This window comes from Narcine bancroftii, chromosome 3 (genome assembly GCF_036971445.1).
Source record: "Narcine bancroftii isolate sNarBan1 chromosome 3, sNarBan1.hap1, whole genome shotgun sequence".
Taxonomy (NCBI): Eukaryota; Metazoa; Chordata; class Chondrichthyes; order Torpediniformes; family Narcinidae; genus Narcine; species Narcine bancroftii.
The window spans coordinates 247,865,426-247,883,419 of NC_091471.1; the positions used below are offsets into that span (position 1 = coordinate 247,865,426).

A 17,994-nucleotide genomic window follows, 5' to 3' on the forward strand; every position below is an offset into this window, starting at 1 on the left:
TAAAGCAGCCTCTATCCTCAAGGACCCCCACCACCCAGGCCATGCCCTCTTTACTCTGCTACCATCAGGGAAAAGGTATAGGAGCCTGAAAAGGTTTGAAGACCACTGTTTTAATCGTACCTAATTGGCTCGTTATGTGCATGGTTTCATAACTCCAAAAGGCCAATGACAATTTTTCTCCAGCAAAATATTTCAGTAACAGTTGGGTCTAGAGTAGTGATTCTCAGCCTTCCCTTCCCATTCGCGTCCCACCTTAAACAATCCCTTACTAATCACAGAGCACCGATGACATAGGGATCACTTTGTGGTATTTGAGTGGAAAGAAAAAGGTTGAGAACCACTGGCTTGTGCTTCCTGGCACGATAAGTGACCAGCCATTCAAGATCAAGGTGCTTTATTTAGAGTGAAAGAATTAGGAATTTTCTTCCTCTATTTATGCTCAGTTCCTGGATCTATCTGTTAATTTTCGAGGCTCAATCGGAATTCTAAGAAATGGGATCAACTCTGGAAACATTAAATTCTAGAGCAAGTGACTGCCCTCAACATGAAGGGATTATTTAACCCAGTGAAGCATTGAGTCCTGACGCACTGTAGAATGTTGAAACTCTTGTGCATTGTGATGAGCTTTGTCACCATGTGACAAAGTCACCAGAGCAAAGAGCTTTCGAAGCAAGACGAATATCAAACTGCCTTCAAAACTCTCCAATAATTGTCGTTATCGTTTTAGGAGCACCATTTGGGACGAGGGACCAGGATGAATATCTATGCTGGTAGATTTTGTATTCGAGGTGAGGACGACGACAATGACGAAGAAGAGATGAACTCTTTCAGTGGCCTGAGGCACAGTGAAGCGAGGGATATTCGTGTGGTACTGAAAGTGCTTGACCCCAGTCACAGGGATATTGCACTGGTGAGAAAAGCAAAATGGAATTTATGACACTGAATTAGGACGTGAATCTGCTCATACAAATATTGCATTTATGTAGTGCCTCTTATGACGTGAACATCCCCAGAGGTGGTCATATTTTTGAAGTGTAATTACTGTTGCTATTTCAATGTGCAGAAGTCATTGTGCAGTTATTAACATCTCACAATAATGCAGCAAGACCGTCGTGTTCCCAATCCTATTTTGAGCATCCCACATAGTCTGCTCAGATCCCCTTCGGCCTAATATTTAGTTATTGTTCCCTCTCTCCACATTACAGATACATGATCCTTTATCCGGAACCCTTGGGGGACAGTGTGTTGCGAAATTTGGATTTTTCCGGATTTTGGAAAGCCCACCCGAATTGTGCTGCCATATCCACCCCCACCCCCTTCCAGTCGCCCGACCACCTCTCCCTTGGCCGCCTCCCCCAACCGCCCGTCCCTCGGCCGCCTCCCCCGACCGCCAGTCCCTCAGCCACCCAGCAGTCTCCCCCGACCACCGGTCCCTTGGCTGCCCGGCAGTCTCCCCCCGACCGCCAGTTCCTTGGCCTCCCGGTAGTCTCCCCCAACTGCCTGTCCCCCGGCCGCCTTCCCTGACCGTCGGTCACCTGGCAGTCTCCCCCAACCACCGGCCCCTCGGCCGCCAGTCCCTCGGCTGCCTCCCCCGACTGCCAGTCCCCACTTGCCGGATTTTAGATGTCCGCATAAAGGATCGTGTACCTGTATTATATTGCGGCCCCTTCGTTCAACACCTTTCCTTGGATTGAATTCTGTCATGATCACTCTACATCTCAAAATCTCAGCCTTCACCTGTTCGTCCAACTGTCCATTGCTACCTGGTCTTTTGACAGCATCTTCAGCTCCCACATTGTCCATTTATCAGTGACAATTTTGAATTGCTTTTAGCAGTTTTCTGACCCCAATGCATTTAAAAATAAATTACCACTGAAATTTGCTGTATAATAAATATTTGCAAAAACAACTCCCCTTTTGGATATAAACTCATCGTTAAAAACTTTCAGTGCTTTTAACTCTCCTTCAGCACACACTTCTTTTATGTTGCTGAATTTTATAATGATGCCTCTCCTGTTATTAATCTGCCAAATGATTTGCAAATGGTTTTTCAGTTATGTTCAACAACAGACTTCTTCCCCTCAGAATTTACATGTCAATTATGGGTTTCACAGCATTCAAGCAAACTGTAAATTATTCCTGGGGTGGGCTGCAGCAACATGCTGATTAGCATGTGAGAAAGAACAAGCTGCCCTACAATAAGTGGGCAGAGAGAGATTGCATGGACATAATGGGTTGCCTGTTCACTGTCTGTGTCATCGAAAATTAATGCAAGGCAAAACTGAGCAAGATTGAAGTCGTTGTCTTTCAGACCCATCACCCTCTTACTCGATTACATTTTCTCACTCCCTGTTCACTCAAGGGTTTTATTCCCTTTTCTCAATTTCTCTCTCTGCTGCAAGAGAGGTCTTCCAGTCCAGAGCTTCTGAAATGTCTGCTTTCTCCCACAAATGTGGCTTCCCCTCTACAAATGTCAACTTGGCTCTAGCCTGCATCTCCTCCATTCCCCCTCTGCCTCCAGATGCAACCAACACAAGTTTCCCCTTGTCCTCACCTACCATCCCACCAGCCTCCACATTATCCTCCAGAATTTCCAACACTTACAACAGAAACCTACTACCAGACATATCTTCCCCTCTACTCCCCTCTCTGCTTTCTGTAGGGGCCGTTCCCTTCGTCATTCCCTCGTGCACTCCTCCCCCCTCCCCCCCCAGCACTTTTTCCTGTGGCCGCCGGAGCAGCCACACTTACACCCACACTTCCTCCCTCACCACAGTCCCGATCCCCAAACAGGTCTTTTAAGTGAAGCAACTCTTCACTTGTGTATCCACAGGATTGATTTACTGCATCCAATGCTCCCTTTGTGACCTTTTCTACATCAGAGAGACTGGGCAAAGACTGGATGATTGCTTCGCTGAGCACCTTCACCTGTCTGCACCAGTGCCAGAGACCTCCCAGTGGCTGACCATTTCAGTTCTGCATCGATACTCCCACACTCACATGTCTGTCCATAGCTCATGTATTCCACCAAGATCACCTGTAAATTAGAGGAACACTTGATTTTCTATCTGGGCAATCTCCTGCCGGATGGCATTAACATCGAATTTTCTGGTTTCTGCTAACCTGCTCTCCTTTCCCCCTCCCTTCCTGTCAGCTCTCCACCCCTTCCCTCTCTATTCACCTAGCCGTCCCTCCTCTCTTTGCTTGCTTCTGTGCCCACTCTCCCTTCTCCACCTAGTATCTGCTGTGTTTGCTACCATGCCTGCCGCCGCCCCCCCCCAAACCTTTTGGTTGCCTGCTGACATTTTTCATTCCTTGATGATGGCTTCAAGCCCGAAATGTCGGTTATGCAATTTTTTTCTTTGGTTTGACCTGCTGAGTTTCTCCAGCGTTGTGTTTTTGCTCACACTCTACTCCCCTGCCTCCCATTCCCATAATTGTTTTAATCTGAGCCAAATCCTTTGTAACCTTGCTGTTCTCAACCGGACATTGCTCTATCACCAAGGCTGCCTATTTCCATCACTATAATGTTGCTTCATCACATCAACCCATCCCTCTCTTGATAATCTTTTGAACCCACCATTTCAATGCTCTTTCAATCACTCTCCCATCTTCTCCTTTACCAAATTTTGTGAACCATATTTTAACCTAAGACCAGCTTCAGTGTACCTACGAGTATGTTTTGGCTCAGTTACCGTACCAAACGTGCAGCATTCCTTCCGAATACTGCTCAATTGATAGAGCAGGGGTTGGAAGCCATGACCACCTGCCTCAGAGTCAAGAATGTTACTGCCTCAGTGCTTCTGTCGATCACCCAACAACCAGCAGCTCTGAAATCGCCACTTTGCAGGCAAAAAGGATGGGGAAGTAGACTTGATGGCTCAACGCAACTGGTGGCATGATGTTCTTGATGGCCGTTGTGAGGATTGAGCAGCTAGCACGTTGTGTGGACGAGGAGTTGAAATGTATTCAAAACTTCAAGGATAAAAATGATTCTCCAAACTCAATACAATGTAAACCTCCTTTGTAAACCTTCAGTAATAGATATTTTCAAGGTAAATAAGGTGTGAACAACATTTAATGAGAAAAATTATGAGATGGTAAGATTCCTTTTATTGTCTATAATAATACATAAAAATGTAATATACATATATACCTCAACTTTTGCCTGCTGTAAGGCAAACAAAGATTAACAGTGAGCATTGCCCAGCACCCCTAACAATAGGAGAAATAAAGTAAAAAGGAGTCCCTTCAGAGTCACTGAATGAAATGGATTTGACTCCAATGTTGCGGCTACACTGACTCCAGTCCAAACCATTAGCAATCTGAGCCCCAGATCCAAACCTCCAATTACAATTGGGAAAGTTTCAGTGCCTGAGGCCATTCAGGAGCCCTTCTTGCCCTGATTCCCATGAGCCAGTCACCTACAGCCTATGTGGGTCCTTAGACTGCAAGTCCCCTGCAGCGCACAGACTGTGCGAGTCTTTTGACTGCAAGTTGCTGACGACCCACGTGCTGTCTGGGTCCTTCTGCTGCTGAGCTCCTCGCTGTGGCACTGCTGTTAATCACTGTCCTTTAGCATGATCCTCTGTGCTTCTCAATGAGGGCTTTTCTCCCCGTTTATGGTCTCCTGCTCCCTGGAGTTTGCAACACCTCGTGGTCTTGCCCAGAACAGGTGGCGCCATCTTGGGTGCAGATCAGAGGTTTCAAGTTTTTTGGGGAAAAATCCCATCAGCTCCTTTAAAAAGCTGTTTAAAGCCTGTATGAGCCGAACCAGTGGCAGTGCTGCCGTTACAGCAACTCAACAGCGCCACCTCCTTACTCCACTACTAGGAACCATTTGCAGCCTGAAAAATGGCCTTCAGGGAATAAAAATTATCTAGCTGTTGATCTTATTCAAAGCTCACTTGGTGGGAAGAGACAAAAGTCTTATCACTGAAACTGCCATACGATGTTGGAGCGAGAGTGTTTAGATGTGAGAGTTTGGCTTCATTCATTGGAGTTTTGATCATGTGCATCCCAAAGGTTTATGTTCCAACAGTCTTGAATTTTTATCCTCTCTTGACTTGATTTGAGTTGGTTGACAGTTTATCTTTGTTCCTTTCTAGGCATTCTTCGAGCTGGCGAGTCTGATGAGTCAGATTTCTCACACTCATCTGGCTTTTGTTCATGGAGTCTGTGTGCGAGGCTCAGAAAGTAATTAGATTTTTTTTTCCAAATTCTGTGCATTTCCGTTGTCTGGCTTTGTTAATGAAGTGGAACCACTTAGTTGTGATCGAAATTGTGTGGCCCTCATTCTGGCAGTTGTCAAATTCTGGATCCCTAATCTGTTCCATGCATTTGGGAAGGCATGATGTATCAGAGCAGTTAACAGGAACCCTTCCTAAGGGACAAAAGAATAAATGTGTCTTTTTTCAAGGTTCCTTTTGTTGTCACATAATTGTTGTATGTTATAATGCATTAAAAAATGTAACATGTATGATATACTTTAATTTTTGCCTGATAAGGCACACAAAGAGTTGCCATTAGTGCCGCATGGCATCCCTTACAATAAGGAGAAGCAAAAGAGAGGCCCTTCAGAGTAAAAGAGTGTCTGTGGATTTGCCTCCAGCGCTCCCACAGCCTTTGCAAACTCTTGTTTGATTCGTCGACTACCCAAACTCCGGGTCCAAACCTTGGATGTCATCAGGCCCCAGTGCCCGAGGCCCTTCGGCACCCTTCTTGCCCTCAGCACCCTCTTGAATCCTAGCTCCGATACCTGGTTCCCGTGAGCCAGCGGCCCCTGCGGTCCCTTTGACTACAAGTTGCCCGCGAGCTTCGTGGGTCCCTCAGCTGCTGAGCACCTTGCTGGTCTGCCGCCGTGGTCACCATCCTGCAAGATTGTCTCCTCAACCGGGGGCTGTTTCTCCCCATTTATGAGGCCCTGCACCAGTCCACTCCATTCCCTTGAGTCAGCCAGCACGGGTGGTGCCATCTTGGGCACAAACCCAGTGACTGGATGATTTTATTTACAAATACCATCATCTCCTTTAACAGCCTATATAGAGGCACCAGCATTGAATCCTTCAAAGCAATGTTGTGTCTCCACTCTTCGCACCCTCCTGGATCTGCAATGACAGCACAGGCAATTTTTTAATTTAATGGATCATCTTTTAAGTTATGGCACCCCTGACTTGGCTTGGCATGGCAATCGTCCATCCTAAATGCGAGTTGTCCTCTGAACCATCAACTGGAAGCACTGAAAAGGCCAGGCATCACCTGTGGAAAGGTAAATGCTTCAAGTTGATGGCTGTTAGGAACAGAAATTTTAATTCTTTTTAACTTTCTGATGCTCTCTCACCTACCGAGTGCTTCCAGCATTTCCTGTTTTTGTTTCAAACTTCCAGCTCCTATATGAGCTTATCTCGATATTTTCCACCAGCAAATCGCCACAGTTTCACACAGCCCCAACCTGGCTGAACGCAGGGTAATGGTGTGTAAGGAGACACAAGGGTCATCGTTCCTGTTGAGTTTCACATCAGGCAGTTCCTGACTCTTGGCCGTACAACATCATTGCAAGTTCCAAACAATTTTCTTTAAAAATCTATTTACCTTCACCTTGTCCTCTGAGGTCATGACAGAAAAGGGAGGCTTGCTCGACCTTCTCTGTAGAGCTGCACAATTTAGTCACCTGTGTTAAATGGAAAGAGTCATTCTTTTTGGGGAGGATGTGACGTTAATATGTGGATAAGTGAAAAGGATAGATTGGAGAGAGGTTAAAGTCAGGATTGGGGTTATAGGTTGGGCAGGATTGAGGAAGTATTAAAAGGGAATCCTTAGGAGGTCAAGAATGAGTAAAACATGAAAGTCTGCAGGCACCATGATTGAAGTAAAAACTCAGTGCTGGAGAAATTCAGCAGGTTACACAGTGTCCTTTATACAGCAAAGATTCCAAGACGGTGGCACACGAGGTTTCAGTGACCACTTCAGCTCTGTGAAATCTTGACCCATTGCGTTGTATCTAAGATCTGGAAACTCATCAAAATACAAAACGAGAACTGGACTTTCAAATGATCGGATTGGTAAGATTCTGTCCAGTTTAAACCTACTGAAGCAGGTTGCACAGGCTGTTGCAAAATGCAGAGCTGATCACAGGAGACGTATGCAGTGCCATCTGAAGCGTGCTGGAGAAACATGGAAAAATGGGCCAGCATCATTAAGATCATCCAGGGCTGAACTCTCCCATGCAATCCGGAAGGCAAAGCAAGGGTACGCACAGAAGATCCACACAGCTGTGAGACACTGGCGATACGAGGCACCTGGGGCAAGGGACGAAGACTATTACGGATCACAAGTCAACCTTGTGAATTAAGGACAATGACACCTCCCTTTCGAACAGACTGAACACCTTCTACGCATGGTTTGATAAGAAGAGAAGACAGGATGAACTGGCCCTCCCGCAAAGCTGAGGTGAAGAGAACCTATCGAAGGTGAACCCACACAAGGCAGCAGGACCAGACAATGTATCTGCTCGGGTACTGAAGGACTGCGCAGATCTTCACAGACATCTTCAACACCTCACTGCAGGAGCCTATTATTCCTGCAGGGTTCAAGACCGCCACCATCATCCTGGTACTCAAGAGGGGGACAATAACAGGCCTCAATGATTACCGTCCTGTGCACTGACCTCCACCATTATGATACACTTCGAGCTTCTGGTGATGGAATGCATCAAAGCACACCTCTCAGGGACACTGGATCCATTTCAGTTCGTCTATAGAAGAAACCATTCTACAGACAATGCTATAGTCTTGTAGTTTCACTCTGCCTGGGGTCACCTGCAGAACGGCACCTCATATGCCAGGCTGCTGTTCATGAATTTCAGCTTGGCATTTAATACGGCAATTCCCAGAGGCTGGTGGAGAAGCTGTCCTCGCTGGGAGTCTGCAACTAGATCCTGGACTTCCTAATGGAAAGACCACAGTCTGTTCGGGTCAGTAGCAGAATATCGAGCGCTGTCACGCTGAACACTGGTGCCACGACTGCATCACCAGATCCAGCTCCAACAGTGTCATCAAGTTTGCAGATGACATAACAGTCGTCGGCCTCATCAGCAACAACGATAAGTCGCACTACAGAGAAGAGGTGGAAAATCTCGTGAAATAGTGTGAGAGCAACAACCTGAGTCTCAATGTGGACAAGACCGTGGACTTCATAAGGAACAGGAATGACCACCCTCCACTACACATCAATAAATTTGTGGCAGAGAGAGTGGAGAGTGGCAAGTTCCTTGAGTTCACTTAACTAGTGACCTATCTTGGGCACTCATCATCTCCTCACTTGTCAAGAAGGCGCAACAGTGACTGAACTTTCTGAGGAGACTGAAGTGGGCAAGGCTACCGGCTACCATTTCCTTTTATAGGAGCTGTATTGAGAGCACCCTGGCCAGCTGCTTCACAGTGTGGTACGGTTGCCACAGATGGTCAAAAGAGTGGTAGAGAGGATCACTGGAGTCTCCCCCCATCGACATGATCTATTGGATCACTGTCCAAAGAGGGCGCACTGAATCACTGAGGATTCCTTCCATCTCGCACACAGCATCTTTCAACTGCTGTGCTGGGAAAGAGATACAGGAATATCAGCCAGCACCTCCAAGCTGAGGAACAGCTGCTTCCCACGGGCAGTATGACATAACAGCAAGTATGCTGAACGACCAAAGGAACAACTCACACTGACCATCTGAATCTCTCATTGCACAAGGCAATATTTATTTATTTATTTTTATGGATAGAATACTTACCCTGCATCTGTATTATTGTCTGTGTGTTATGACTGGATGATTTTGCACCGAGGACCAGAGAGCACTGTTTCATTGGGTTGTACTTGTACAATCAGATGTCAATAAACTTGGCTTGATAAAGATACTTAACCAACGTTTCAGACTTGAGCCCTTAACCAAGGTATGAGCAAAATGTAGGCAGGCACCTGAACCAAATGGTAGGGGCAGGGGGAGGACCATGATTCCAGAGGCAGAGCATAATAGGTGGATAAGAGAGGGAGGACACAAGGGAAAGGAGGCTTGTATCAAGGATGCAGGGTTCAAAGGAGATTTACCAGGAGGTTGCCTGGGTTGGAAAATAAGTCTTATGAGGCAAGATTAGCAGAGCTGGATCTTTGGTGCATAGAAGGATGAGAGGAGACTTAATAGAGGTCCACAGGATTATGAGAGGCATAGATAGGGTGGGCAGCTAGCATTTGTTCCCCAGGGCAGGAGGAGCCAACACCAGTGGACATCTATATAAACTGAAGGGATGAAAGTTTAGGGGAGACACCAGGAGTGTTTTTTTATTTACACACAGAGTTGTAGGTGCCTGGAATGCCTTGCCAGGGATGGTGGTGGAGGCTGAAATATTTGGGGCATTTAAAAGACTCTTAGACACATGGATGGAAGGAAAAGAGAGGGTTACAGGGTAGGGAGGGTTTTTTTTAAGGAATATATGGGTTGGCACAACATCAAGGGCCTGTACTGTGCTGTAGTGTTCTATGTTCTAAGAGTTTGATGTCTTCTAAATTGTGTGGCCTGTGTCTTTGGCTTTCTCCCTTGTTTCTCACCACTCCCACCCCCACCACTTAATTCCCTTTCGTCCCTCTCACATTGCTTCCCTTTAACTCCTTCCAGGCCCCTCTTCCACCTTCAGCTTTGTCCCTCCATTGCTCCTCGTCTGCTTCTCATCTGGTTGCAGGTCGATAATCACTGTCCTCTGTTGCAGATATCATCGTCGAGGAGTATGTGGAGTTCGGACCATTGGATGTCATGCTGCGAAAAGAGAAGGGAAAGATAAGCCCAGCGTGGAGTCTGACCGTCATCCAGCAGCTTGCTAGTGCACTGAGCTACCTGGTATGCATCGGTACTTATCTACATCATGGGAGAGATCTCAAAGAATTTTCAAAGTAGATTTATTGAGCATCAAAAACAACTTTGTATACATGGTGCACCTCATCATTTTTAAACGGAAAAACCAACACACATCTACACAAATGCTCACGTGCGCCCTCAGGTACAGGCCCGAGCCTCCAATCCCTGACCACCTTGGCACCTTTGCTGACAGCATCATTGGCATTTGACCGACTGCACCAGTATAATCATCTCACAGTCTTTTACTCCATAAGCACTTTTGTAATTCAGAGGAAAAAAACTCATAAAGGGTTACCATTTGTGGAAAAAATTTCCGATGGGCCCGCTCAATGTGTATTTGACTTTTCTCCTGTTTAATGAAGAAACTGGTATCCTTAGTCCATTATGTCATAGAAGGACCCCTGTCAGACTTCCAGTGTAACAAGATTAGACGCTTGGCGAATAGGGACGTAAATGTAGTCACATCTTTCTGAAGGGAATTTAGGGAGTTGTTGGAGAATCCAAATATTTCAGACAACAGGCAGGATTGCAAATTGACTTCAAATATTTCAGTTAGACACTCTACTCCTGAACACTTGTATTTTGGGGGCACTGTTAAAACATGTTCCAAGTAGATTTGAGCATATTCTGCTTTGATAAGTATTACATTCATTGCAATCTATTTAATGGTGAATATTTGGCAACGAGGACGTTTCCCATCTGCCTGGTCGTGGTCTTTCTCCTTCTACCCGTTTATTCCTTTTCAGTGACAAATGGAATTCCACAGGGACCCAGCTCTTTGTGATTTTTATAAATGGCCTGGATGAAGAAGTAGAGGAAGGGGTCAGTAAGTTTGCAGATGAATCGAAGTTTGGAGGTGTTGTGGATAGTGTTGAAGGTTACCTCAGGATTATAGACAGGATGCAGAGATGGGCGAAAAAGTGGCAGATGGAGTTCAACCTGAATAGGTGTGAGGTGATGCATTTTGAAAGGTCACACTTGAAGGCAGAGTACATGGTTAATGCTCAGAAATAACAGTGTGGAAGAACAGATGGACCTTGGGATCCAAATTCAAAGATCTCTCAAGTTTGATAGGATAGTTAAGAAGGCCTATGATATGCTAGGCTTCATTAGTCAGAGGATTGAGTTCTGAAGTCATGAGGTGATGTTGCAGCTCTATAAATCTGGTGAAATCGCACTTAGATATTGTGTTCAGTTCTGCTCACCTCATTATAGGAAGGATGTGGAAACTGGAGAGGGGTGGAGGAGATTTACCAGAATATTGCCTGGATAAGAAAATGTGTATTATGAAGCAAGGTTAGCAGAGCTAGGGCTTTTCTCTTTGGCGTGAAAAAGGATGAGAGGAGACTTAATCGGGTCTACAAGATTATGAGGGATGGCTGGAGTCACGTGATGGAGTAGTGACCGGTAGGAGAATACCAGCCCTCTCCAAAAAAGAAGAAAAAAAGTGAGGAAAAAACAAAGCCCCAGACACACAAATCACAACAAATAAAAAATAAAGGAGTGGAGAAAATGGCACCAAAGAAAGAAAAGCCAAAAATAAGGGGAAGAAAAGAAGAAAGAAAGAAGCCGGAAGAGAAAAGTGAAGGCCTTACCTGTACGAAGAAGCAGGGACCCGCCGTGGGAAGAGGAACCCACTCCCTGAGGTCAGTGGAGACCCTGCAGGGTCACGACCCATCGAACGCAGGACTGCAAAGATGGCTCACAAAGCCAAACAGAGGTGCGCAACCGCACATGCACGAGGAATCGGGCATGCGTGATGCGCATGACAAAGATAACACCAACAGGAGGGGGGACCAGCTGAGAGAGACCCGACAGCAGGGCTCCCAGCTGGAAAATACAGTAAATAACGGGAACGGGAGGGGTGAGAATGAAAGAAGGAAACCAAACACAATAGATAACCAGCCCAGAAGAAGAGGACCAACATCAAGAAACCATAAAAAAATATACCCAACAGAGACAAGCAACTCAACAAGAAAGTAAGAGACACAGATACAAGGAAGAGAAACAGAAAACACAAACCCGAGCAGACACAGAAGAAGAAGAAGAAGGAGAACACAAAGCTCTGCACAGAGAAATAGAAGGTAAAATGAATAGATTAAAAAAAATTTCAAGAACAAATGAAAGCATTAAAAGAATGGGTGACACTAGAATTTCGTGAAATAAAAAGATAAATGAAAAGTACAGAAGAAAAAGTGAGTAGAATAAAGCTGGTGATAACAGATGTAGGGAAAAGATTAGAAAATGTGGAAGAACGTGTAATGGCAGTAGAAATGGAAGTGAACGACTTAAAAAGTAAATTGGAAGAAAGTGATAAAAAAGTTAAAGAAACACAGGAGTTATTAGCTCAGAAGATGGATATAATGGAAAACGAAAGAAGGAGAAACAATATAAAGATAGTGGGCCTTAAGGAAGATGAAGACGGCAAAGATAAGAAAGAATTTATAAAAGAATGGATCCCCAAGGTCCTGGGAATGCCAGAAATGCAGGAAGGAATAGAAATAGAAAGGGCACACAGAACATTAGCCCCGAAACCACAGTCACAACAAAAACCAAGATCCATTTTAGTAATATACGACAAGAGAAAATATATTGGAGAAGGCAATGAGAGAAGACAAAAAACCACTGGAATACAAAGGTCAAAAAAAAAAATTTTCTACCCGGACATAAGTTTTGAGCTCCTGAAGAAGAGGAAGGAGTTTAACGCAGCAAAATCAATCCTATGGAAGAAAGGCTATAAATTTATGTTAAGATATCCAGCGGTGCTTAAAATAGTTATCCCAGGACAGCAAAACAGATTGTTCTCGGATCCGGAGAAAGCACGAGAATTTACAGAACGCCTGCAAGACAGAAAGAGAGATGAAGAGATGTAACAAGAACAAAGAATGATGAGAAACTTCATATAAAGAAGAAAAAATAATGTATAATTAAGAACTAAAGGAGGGAAAGAAAAGGGAAGAAAGGAAGTAAGGGGAAAAAAGAGGGTGAGCTTTGTTATATGTGAAGATAAAAGTCTTTTCTGGAGGGGGTTGGGTGGGAAAGAATAACAGTCACTGCGAAATCAGTTGACGCTTGTGAATGGGTTCACAATCCAAATGGAGAGGGGAGTTGTGGTTGCCCGGAAAGGGACAAGGGGCAACTCGGAGAGGGGGGGGGAGACATTTGGGGTTAAGGGAATTTTAGATATGGGAATAGTGGAAATATTTTATGTTTTAAAAGTGTTGTCTTACAGTGTGTTCAAAAAAAGAAAACAAATGGATAAGGGGAAAAGGTGGTGATGAGGAAGCGGAAATGAGAGGTAAACAAAATATGAAATGGCCAAATATTAATGGAATACATAACCAAATCAAAAGGAAGAGGCTGTTAAATTTACTGAAGAAAGAAAAAATTGATATAGCGTTTGTGCAGGAAACACATCTAACTGAAGTGGAATACAAGAAATTAAGGAGAGACTGGGTGGGGCACGTAACGGCAGCATCATATAACTCAAAAGCCAGAGGAGTAACTATATTAATCAATAAAAATGTACCAATCAAAATAGAGGAGGAAATAATAGATCCAGCAGGGAGGTATGTAATGATAAAGTGTCAGATATATTCAGAATTTTGGAATTTGCTCAATGTATATGCACCTAATGAAGAGGATCAAAAATTTATGCAAGATATCTTTTTGAAGATTGTAGATATGCAGGGGAATATACTGATAGGAGGACCTTTAACCTTAATTTGGACTCAAAGATGGATAAAACTGAAAAAAAGACTAGCACAAAGAACAAAGTAGCCAAATTTATGGTTAAATCGATGCAGGAAGTGCAACTTTTGGATATATGGAGGAGACAACACCCAAAGGAGAAGAAATACTCATATTATTCGAGTAGACATAAAACATACTCAAGGATTGACCTGTTCCTGTTGTCAGCCCACATCCAAGGGAGAGTAAGGAAAACAGAATATAAAGCTAGATTGTTATCAGATCACTCACCCCTGTTATTAGCAATAGAGCTGGAGGACATCCCACCAAGAACGTATAGATGGAGATTAAACTCCATGCTACTTAAAAGACAGGATTTTAGAGAATTCATTGAGCGCCAAATTAAAATGTACTTTGAAATAAATATGGAATCAGTGAAAGATAAATTTATACTATGGATGCAATGAAAGCTTTCATTAGAGGGCAGATAAGTTGTGTAACTAAGATGAAGAAGGACTACAATCCAGAAATAGAACAGCTGGAAAGGGAAATAGTAAGTACAGAAAAAGAACTAGCTCAAGGGAAGATACAACAAAAAGAGAATTGGCGGACAAAAAAATAAAATACGAAACACTACAAACGCACAAGGTGGAGAAGAACATAATGAAGACAAAGCAGAAGTATTATGAGCTAGGAGAAAAAACACACAAAATACTAGCTTGGCAGCTTAAAACAGAACAATCTAAAAGAACGGTATTGGCATCAAGGAAAAAGGACAAACAAATTACATATAACCCAACGGAGATCAATGAAAACTTTCAGGAATTCTATGAGCAATTATATCGAACTGAAAACGAAGGGAAAGAAGACAAAATAGATAAAATCAAAAAAACTACCGAACAATAAAACGCCGGGAGAGGACGGACTCCCAATAGAATTCTATAAAACATTTAAAGACTTATTAATTCCTCCTCTCCTGGAAGTAATGAACCAGATTGAAGAAACACAAAACATACCAGATTCATGGAAAACAGCAATAATTACAGTAATACCAAAAACGGGGAAAGATCCACTAACACGAGCATCGTATAGACCAATTTCTACTTAACTCAGATTATAAGATAATAGCTAAACTATTAGCAAACAGATTGGCCGACTGTGTACCAAAAATAGTAAAACCAGATTTATTAAGAAAAGGCAAACTACGGACAATATCTGTAAGTTCATTAACGTAATCCATGCAGTGCAAGGAAACAAGACGCCAACAGTGGCAGTTGCCTTAGATGCAGAGAAAGCCTTTGACAGAGTAGAATGGAATTATTTATTCAAAGTATACAGAGGTTCAACCTACCAGAGAAATATATTAATTGAATCAAAGCATTATATAAGGGACCATTGGCGAAGGTGACAGTAAATCAAACCAATTTAAATTAAGCAGATCAACTAGGCAGGGATGTCCACTATCTCCCTCACTGTTCGTGTTAGTTATAGAACCCTTGGCAGAACTAATAAAATAAGAGGGATAAAAATAAAAGAGAAGGAAGTCAGTCTATTTGCAGATGACGTCATAGTATACTTAACAGAACCAGAATTATCAATAAAAGAATTACATAAGAAATTGAAGGAATATGGAGAAGTATCGGGGTACAAGATCAACACAAATAAAAGTGAAGCGATGCCAATGAATAATGCGGATTTCACAAAGTTTAAGAAAGAATCACCATTTAAATGGCAAACACAAGCAATCTGATACCTAGGTATTCAACTAGGTAATAATCTAGGCCATCTATACAAACTAAATTATCAGCCATTAATGAAGAAATTACAAGATGACTTAAAACATTGGAAAGATTTACCACTAACACTGATAGGATGGGTAAATTGCATTAAAATGAATATCTTCCCAAGGATACAATACCTATTTCAATCATTACCAATTCACCTAACAGAGAAATTCTTCAAGGAGCTAAAGAAAATAATAAGGAAATTCTTATGGAAAGAGGGGAAACCGAGGATAGTGCTAGATAAATTAACAGAATGGTACAAACAAGGGGGCTTACAGTTACCAATCTAAGAATTATGATAGAGCAGTACAATCAAGATACCTATCAGATTTTTATCAAACAAGGGAAAAACCAGATTAGAGCTAGATAAAATAGGGGAGAAGGTACCTGAACATATAGTTTATAAGTGGGATGAAAAGCTGGTGCAACATGGGAATTCACCAGTACTGCACTATCTGCTCAACATGTGGAAGAAGATTCACTTAGAAAGGAAAAAAACAAATTACCAACTACCAAAATTAATATTGACGCAAAATCAACTAATCCCTTTCACAATAGATAACCTTTCCTTCAGGGAATGGGAGAGAAAAGGGATCAAAAGAATAGAAAATTGTTTTTTGGGAAATAATTTATTATCTTTTGAACAAATGAAGTACAAATATGGTATAACTCATGGTACAATGTTTGCATACCACCAACTGAAAACCTACTTGAAGGACAAATTGGGAAGCAGGCTGAGGTTACCAGAAGGAAGCAGTTTTGAATATGTGATTACAGACACAATGATAATTAAAAGATTTATAACAAACATGTACATCAAACTGCAAGAGAAAGAGTACGATGAAATAAGCTGTAAACCCAAACAAAAGTGGGAACAAGATCTAAACATAGATAAAGAATGAAACATGGGAAAAGCTATGCTCCGGAACTATGAGAAATACAATAAACACGAGGTTACGCATGATAATATAATTGGTTACACAGGCTATACACCACGCCCCAAAAGTTAAATAAATGGGACCCAACAGTATCAGATAGATGTTTTCGCTGTAAGAAGGAAATGGGAACATCAGTACATGCAATTTGGGCATGTAAGAAAATGGAAAAGTTTTGGGAAGATCAAAATCAGATATTAAATAAGATCACAAAAAATAACATAACAAAAAATCCAGAGATCTTTCTTCTAAGTAATATAAGAAGTAAAGAACTTGGCCTCGATTTGGATGAAGCACAAAAAAAGATTTATTATGATAACCTTAGCTATAGCAAAAAAAATGTATAATGTCAACCTGGAAATCAGAATACAGCAATGGTACATAGAAATGAATAAATGTATTCCATTGGAAAAAATAACATATAATTTAAGAAATAACATCACAATATTCGAACAAATTTGGGAACCATACATGGAACACAGCAGAGAGGGCCTACTGCAGACCTCCACCCCCCCTAAAATGACAGAATGAGAAGAAGACGAAATGAACTGACCCAGTGTGTATAAGTAGATGACACCATTTTCTTGTTTATTTTCATTGTGTGATGACATTGTTTAATGGGTTTAATGTATTGTATATGTTGAATGTTTAGTGGGTGGGGAGGGGGGTGGGAAGGAGGGAGGGAAAGGAGATGGGGAATAGGGGAGAAAATGTCACTGTGTATATTCAAGAGGGAAATGTTTGTGTGTATTTTGGTCAATATGATTCATAGTGTGAAAAATGAAAAAAAATTGAAAAAAAAAGATTATGAGGGGTGTTGATAAGGTAGACAGCCAGTACCTTTTTTCCCCCGGGTGAGAGTAGCAAATACCAGAGGTCATCTGAAGGGAGAAAAGTTTGGGGAGACACCAAGAATAAGGTTTTTTTTACACAGTTGTGGCTGCCTGGAATGGCGGTGGAGGCTGAAACATTAGGGGGATTTAAGAGACTCTTAGGCAAATGGATGACAGAAAAATAGAAGTTGGGAGGTTTTAGGTTTTTTTGGTGGGTATATATGGGTCAGCACAACATCATGGGCTGAAGAGCCTGTATTGTGCTGTAATGTTCTATGTTCCATGAACAAGAGTAGATAATACTGATGGGTCTATCAGTGCTCAGTTTCCTGTGTTTGTGCATGCAGTAACTTTGCAGTTGTAACTATATCAGCCTTAAAGGGCAAGATGACAAAAGGATAATTTTTCATTTTCTCTCGAGTCCTGTTGTCCTTCAAGTAGTAGTCAATGTGGTAACAGTTTGACCCCCATTTCTTTTTAAAACTCTCAGGAAGACAAAAACATGATGCATGGAAACATCTGCTGCAAAAACGTTCTTGTCGCGAGGAAAGGTCTGGAGGAGGGCAGCAGCCCCTTTATCAAAGTCAGTGACCCAGGCATCAGTTTCACCGTGCTCTCTCGAGAAGGTCAGTCTGTGCTCTTGACTTCATGTGGGATGGCGTGTAGTGGTGATGGTGATCACTTACAAATATGGACCTCTCTTAACTCTGTTTACCTGGATTTTGAAATGGACAATTCCCTACTGATGTTGAGCATATTTTGCTGCAGTAAAGATGTCATGAAGGTGGAAAAGTGCATGTTTAGTGGGGTGTTTCCAAAGTTGGCCTTCAGAGCCTATTTTCATGCTGTCACTCTAT

General features: G+C 42.7%; 1 protein-coding gene across 4 annotated transcripts in view; it reads left to right on the plus strand.

Moving 5' to 3' along the window:
• Positions 1–17,994, plus strand: part of LOC138758488 (non-receptor tyrosine-protein kinase TYK2-like) — a 152,447-nt gene that overhangs the window by 102,248 nt on the left and 32,205 nt on the right. For all 4 annotated transcript variants that reach the window (XM_069927447.1, XM_069927450.1, XM_069927449.1 and 1 more), the window contains 4 exons: positions 728–910; positions 5,109–5,196; positions 9,750–9,877; positions 17,628–17,763. In XM_069927447.1, coding sequence (XP_069783548.1) covers positions 728–910; positions 5,109–5,196; positions 9,750–9,877; positions 17,628–17,763 — 535 coding nt within the window. The remainder of the gene's footprint in view (positions 1–727; positions 911–5,108; positions 5,197–9,749; positions 9,878–17,627; positions 17,764–17,994) is intronic.